The sequence below is a fragment of the Pseudorasbora parva genome, chromosome 5 (genome assembly GCF_024679245.1).
Source record: "Pseudorasbora parva isolate DD20220531a chromosome 5, ASM2467924v1, whole genome shotgun sequence".
In the NCBI taxonomy this organism is placed as follows: Eukaryota; Metazoa; Chordata; class Actinopteri; order Cypriniformes; family Gobionidae; genus Pseudorasbora; species Pseudorasbora parva.
Window position 1 is genome coordinate 53587596 of NC_090176.1, and position 6966 is coordinate 53594561.

The 6966-nt window shown below is 37.0% G+C and overlaps 1 protein-coding gene across 3 annotated transcripts in view; it reads left to right on the top strand.

The window, feature by feature from the left end:
• The window catches only part of il1rl2 (interleukin 1 receptor-like 2), a 32042-nt gene extending 28751 nt beyond the window's left edge, over positions 1 to 3291 (top strand). For all 3 annotated transcript variants that reach the window (XM_067444732.1, XM_067444731.1, XM_067444733.1), the window contains one exon: positions 2775 to 3291. In XM_067444732.1, the coding sequence (XP_067300833.1) occupies positions 2775 to 3139 (365 nt within the window). In that variant the 3' untranslated portion in view covers positions 3140 to 3291. The remainder of the gene's footprint in view (positions 1 to 2774) is intronic.
• The last annotated feature ends 3675 nt before the right edge of the window (positions 3292 to 6966 follow it).

Sequence of the window (6966 nt, forward strand, 5' to 3'; positions counted from 1 at the left end):
TAAAGGGGCTGCACTATACTCCAGCTCTTAAAGGGGCCACACTATATTCCAGCTCTTAAAGGGGCTGCACTATAGTCCAGCTCTTAAAGGGGCCACACTATATTCCAGCTCTTAAAGGGGCCGCACTATATTCCAGCTCTTAAAGGGGCCGCACTATATTCCAGCTCTTAAAGGGGCCGCACTATATTCCAGCTCTTAGAGGGGCCACACTATAATCCAGCTCTTAAAGGGGCCACACTATATTCCAGCTCTTAAAGGGGCCGCACTATATTCCAGCTCTTAAAGGGGCGGCACTATATTCCAGCTCTTAGAGGGGCCACACTATAATCCAGCTCTTAAAGGGGCCGCACTATATTCCAGCTCTTAAAGGGGCCGCACTATATTCCAGCTCTTAAAGAGGCTGCACTATAGTCCAGCTCTTAAAGGGGTCACACTATATTCCAGCTCTTAAAGGGGCTGCACTATAGTCCAGCTCTTAAAGGGGCCACACTATATTCCAGCTCTTAAAGGGGCTGCACTATATTCCAGCTCTTAAAGGGGCCACACTATTTTCCAGGTCTTAAAGGGGCTGCACTATATTCCAGCTCTTAAAGGGGCCACACTATTTTCCAGGTCTAAAAGGGGCAGCACTATAGTCCAGCTCTTAAAGGGGCCGCACTATATTCCAGCTCTTAAAGGGGCCGCACTATATTCCAGCTCTTAAAGGGGCCACACTATTTTCCAGGTCTTAAAGGGGCCGCACTATAGTCCAGCTCTTAAAGGGGCCGCACTATATTCCAGCTCTTAAAGGGGCCACACTATTTTCCAGCTCTTAAAGGGGCCGTACTATATTCCAGCTCTTAAAGGGGCCACACTATAATCCAGCTCTTAAAGGGGCACACTATAATCCAGCTCTTAAAGGGGCCGTACTATATTCCAGCTCTTAAAGGGGCCACACTATATTCCAGCTCGTCACTGCCTCCTCCGGGTGTGGTGTGGATCTGGTGCACTTCCAGGTCCGCATGGCAGCTTTCACATTACCAATTTTTCATACGAACTGTGCCCTGTTCAGAATTAAACTGCCAGTGTCAAAACTCCCTTTAATTATATACTTAAAATGAGAGAAATCTCTGCTTTATTCTAAGTTTTTTTTTTTAAAGACATGAACTAGTTCTTTGAAAAATATCTATAACCTTTGATAAATGTCTAGTCTTCAGGCTCTGAGTATGGTTTCACTAATAATAAACATATATTTGCATAAAGCATGCATATTTGTCCATACCCATGTTGATTAGAGTATTAAAAACTTGAAACATATTAATTTAAGGTACATTTACAACTGATAAAAATGTGCGATTAAATTGCGATTAATCACGAGTTAGTTCATGCCAATATGCGATTAATCGTGATTAAATATTTTAATTGATGGACAGCCTTAATTAAAATTCAAAGTTTCTTGGAAATAAAGCAGTCGGCGTTATCGGCCTGAATACGTCATGATGTGTGTGTTGTTTTTGAGCAACATCCATTTCAGCCGGTTATAGATTCCATAAGAGTATAAGTATTCCATATCAGGGTTATGTATGCCATGCTGTTGAATTAAATATTTATTTGTTCATTGTTTAAATCATTAACTGCTTCAAAATGAATGCTCTTAACGAAGTTATCGTTAAAAAATGTGCATTTAGCCTACTGTATGAGTAAAAACAATACTACAACACAATATTTCAGGTTACAAGGCATACATCTTTATTCAAATTTCAAAATGCGCTTTCTGATATTTGTAATACACACTTTGTCTTGTCCGCCTGCCGAGCTGATGTTCATTTCTGTAATCAATGAATCTATCTTTTTAATACGACTTTAAACGAATAACAGTGTACATGATTAGGGCGTTTGTGGTGTAAGCACGTACAGGGAGACTTCAGATATAAAAGCGTCTCCTTAGGCAATGGTTTCTCAGTAAAATCATATACACCAACATGGCGGCACGCCGGCTTCACATTTGATGACGTCATGAGCAATCCAGTTCTCTTTTTAGATCAGTGATCTGAACCATTTTCAACCTTTAGACAGCATTCAGTGTCCATGTCTATTGCTGTTTTTCATCAGATCAGCCATTCAACAATAGAGGTTAATGTTAGGGTAAAATACAGTAAGATTCTGTTTAAATGAGGAATGTGTTTTCACACTGTTTTTCACTAAATAAACAGGAGGAATAATCATATTTAATTATTGTCATGCACCTATATAACAATACATAATCATAAACAGCTATATTTCCCTACAGATATTTCTACTAGAGTAGAATATATTCTCATGGAGACATCAGTGGACATCTGAGTGATGCTCTGGTTTAGAAAGATCTCTGTATTAATGCTCAAATGAAAAGTGCATACATATTACTGTAATAGATTATAAACTTACTGTTATTTAAATACACAATAACCAGGTTTTATATTTATTATGAATAAATCCAATTGGATTCAATCTCAAATGATTACGGCTTTTTCCTCAGATGGCCATACTACTTTTTAACTGAATTAATGTATTTCTATCACTAAGAACATATTTATGCTGTTTAAAAAAATACATTTAAAAATATGATTATTTAAATTAATAAAAAATGATGCAAATAGTTAGTTATTATGTTTAATTGATGTATGACTGACAAATATACATTTTATTAGGTTTAGTTGTTAATTTTTATATGCAATTCAAAAACACAAATCCTAAATATTTTGTGAGTGTATATTGTAATGCAATCATACCAACAAACAGACTCTCTCTTCCAGCGGTGCATGAAGTTGTGGCTGACAGAATGAGCCGAAGTCGAAGGCTCATCATTGTTCTCACAGCCCAGTCTCAGAGCGACGTCTCTCAGAAAGCCCTCCTATCAGAGGCTGGAATGCAAATGCAAGAGTCGTGCTCGGTTTACGAGCAGCGAGTGGGTCTCTATGACGCTCTGGTGAAGCAGGGTCTGAAAGTCATCCTGGTGCAGGTGGAGGATGGCGTGGAGGAGGCTCAGCTGCCCGAGTCTCTGCGCTTCATCTGGCGCACACGAGGCATCCTCAGATGGAGAACCAACGCCGGGGATCGAGCAAACAGAAGGTTCTGGAAACGCATGCGTTACCTCATGCCTCCGCGTCAGAGGCACTAAAACGTCAAACTATTGCAGATGTACATTCAGTGTTTACAGCCATTTTAGCAACAGCCAGACCTCGCTATTCTGTTCATGTGGTTGTTTTTGTTTTTGTCCTTTATTACTTATCAGTTATGATTGTTATTATTATTATTATTATTATTATTATTATTGTTATTATTATTATTATTATTATTATTATTATTGTTTTTTCTAGACATTTTTTTATTTAAAAAATAGTGGGAGTGGATTAGCTTTTTTGTCCTTAAGAGAAAACAGGAAGTTCTGAAATGGCTTTTTTCTCAGTCCGACTTTATTTCCACATAAATTCATACGCATGAGCTTTGAACATCACGTCATATGGCTGCCTTTTTTGTATACTTTTCTAACTATGAATGCAAATAATTTATCTAACAGAAGTAATTAGTCCTAAACTAATGTCTAAATATCTCAATGGTCTGATCTGAATGGTAGTGGACTTTAAAATGCTAGAATGTTTCCAGGTGAATTAGACTCAATAGACTAGAACAGAACTTCCCTCATCAACAAAACATGATTTCAGTCAATCCTCACAATTTCAGGACAAGTTATGAAGTATTTTGATTTATTCTAATCACCAACCCTATAATTATGAGCAATAGTAAAAGTGATGCTTGCCTCAACATGCAATAACCATTGGAATGTGTCCCGACACAATCTTTTAGAGAACTGTTTCTTTACAAACAGAAGCAGGACAAACTGGATTTGATTCAAACAAACAGTTGCACTTACAGCCCGTATTCAAGCTGTCACATTATTTATTTAAAAGGAAATCAATCATGAACTTTAAGCCTTTTTTTGATATGACATTTTATGACATGTATTTTTTTCCCCAGATTTATTTGTTTATTCATTCATGTATTTTCACGTTTATATATTTCTACATTTCCTTGTTTGGACCAGCTGGAGTTTGTTTATTAAGCCAGCAGGGCAACCACCCAGTAGAGCATAGTGTTGTCACAATACCAAAATTATGACTTCGATACGATACCAGACTAAAATACCTACATTTAATGTGTTTGTCGAAATGTCCTGAAGATGAACTGGATCTATTTTCATGAAAATCACAGCAATGGCCTAGGAGAAGTTAGGCGGGAACATTTTCATGATGGAAAATGATGGCATAGGGCACAATGGAATCAGCTTGAGCCGAGGACTCAAAGGAAAAAATATGTTTGTTTATAGCCCTTATGGTATAGGCATAAACATGTGTGCAACTTTGGACAGGTGGTGGCGCTAGAGGGATTGAGTTAGAGACTCAAAATTTGCTATAGTGACAGTTGGGTCTATCCTCTATCTGTCTTACCATACGGTTCTATGGGCTGCCATAGACTCAAGAGCGGTGATGGATCTATAATAATAATAATAGGAACGCCATCAATTACAATAGGTGCCCACCTTTGGTGCTTGGCCCCTAATTAGAAAAACCTCAGCTCTGTAGATCTGAAGAGGCTTTCGTTTCAGACAGAAGAACATGTCACATGAAGTCTGACCTGAAGAAACACATGATAAAAACCACAAAGCCCCTAATTCTGAAATCACAGCCGCTTTTAATGCTGCTCAGACACTGACTGCTATCCTGAAGCATCTTTAATAATCAACACAGGCAGTGAAATTTAATTCTTCCAATTCTAATAAATATTCTTATGGTCAGATTAGAATTATTGTTCAGCGAGTTTTTTAAACTGCACATTTTACAACAGTGTGTCCGCAGGGTTTTAAAAAGTATTAAAAAGTGATAAATCAAATTTGTCAAATTTAAGGCCATTAAAAGGGTTAAATGTGGTCTCAGAGGTATTATTTTTTCAGACTATCAGGTGTCCTATTCTATTGAAATTCTACCTGCATTCGCGTAAGTTCGTTTAATATGGGCTTTAGCATATCAGGGCACATAATCAAAGATCTCTCGTCTCCGTCTCGGCGTGTGTGTGATGCTGACGTCATATTCAGCGGTCGTTCGGCATCATCTCAGAGAGATGATCAACAGAAGGGGCTAGCTTACGGTTTATTTTAGACTTGCTTCAAGGCATATCTTCAACGACTGTCCTCATAAGAGCAATCTTAAATGATTTATATGAAGTCTAAAATGAACAAAAAGAGTTGTGAGAGAATGAGGCGCGATCCATAGACAGTGAGATCCGCGTGTGTGTCTGCTCTTAAAGAGACAGCAGCCAATAAAGCCTCCTGTCAGTAAAGTTAAAGAACAAAGGGAACAGAGAAAAGGACTCGCTGCTCTAGACTAAATAACTTTTGTAGCTTTAATAAGGATTAACTATTTAATTTATAGTTTATGCAGTGCAGACTCCATATAACTTTGATAACTTTATTAAATTTCTGTATATTTCCTAACTGTTAAGACAGGAAGGGCAGGAGTAAACATGACATTTATTATGGGTTTATGTTTGCATTGTTTTAAGTTTACTTAAATTAAAAACTGTTATATTTTTGAAGCCTAATAAATGTAAAAAAAATAAAAATAAATCAGTAGCTGTATTAATATCAGTAATACTGGCCTTCATTCATAAAAAGATGTCATTTAAACAAGTATTTAAAATATACTGTCTATGTTGTTTCACATTAATTGGATTAACTCTGAAATTATTATATTAAAAAATATATTAAAAACGTACAAAAACATTTCTTTTTTATTGCGATTAATTGCAATTAATCACAGAAAAAATGTGTGATTAATCTAGTTAAAGTTTTTAATCGATTGACAGCACTAGTTTTTAGTATTTTGTTAAATTCAACAACTTATCACAGTTATAGAAATGTAATATTTGGCTCAGGTTTTGTTGTTGGGAAAAAAACACTAAATAATTTAATTGCTGAATTACCGATTATTAATGTAAATCAAATGTGTGTGCAGTAATGCTTCTCCTCAACCAACCGTTGTGAATGTCAAGATGTGTTTTACTGTGTCTGAATGATAACGTATAACAGATTTCCTCCTGCTGTCGTTTCTAAATCTATTCTTTTTTGTGTGTTATATATGTCAAAATCTGTGTAAATAATAGAACGGTCGCTGATTAACACTTGCAATTCAGTGTCGTGGTGCTTTTAAAAAATATTCTGAAGGCAGTAAAAAAGGTATTAAAAAGTAGTAAATTTAACTGAAGGATTGCTGTATATACCCTGGAAAAGAACATGTTGGACAGTTTCTAGAAATACACATTTGCTGCACAATCCTGTGTTTACCAATTAAAACAAATAATTGATTGAACAGAACCCTAACAGCTTCTGGTTCTGCTCTAACCCTCTCTCGGTCTCTGTGGAAATGGGTTTTGTTGTTGTTGTTGTTGTTGTTGTTGTTTTTGTTGTCTTGTGTATTCCTTTTGTAATTGTGTTTCAGGCTTTGTCCATTTTTGTATCATGCCACTTTGGTTTACACCTTTTTGTGCTTTTGTGCCATTAGTATTTTGCTTCTAGTTCTGCCCTTTCTCGTTATTATCCCTCTTCATTACATCTGTGAAGTTTAAATGTCTTAATGGCTGGCCTTCTGCCTAGTGCCACTGAAACACTGAAGATTATCCTTGAATGTAGAAGTGTCTGTTTATCACACCTGATGTTATCTGACTGGGTCCGTTATGAGCAGAATGATGAATGCCATGACACTGGCGTTCAGAACCGTATCTCCACCTCAGCACACTGGTTCCAGCGTAACGGTCGAGAGTGAGTCTGTACAGACATGCCACTGTTCCTTCTCATTCAGCTTTAAAACATCTCTGACTGCATTCATTAATGTGTCTGAACACCGTCCCTATGAAAGGGTTGCTCTTTGTGTTTGTCTTCACCTCCGGTATCCA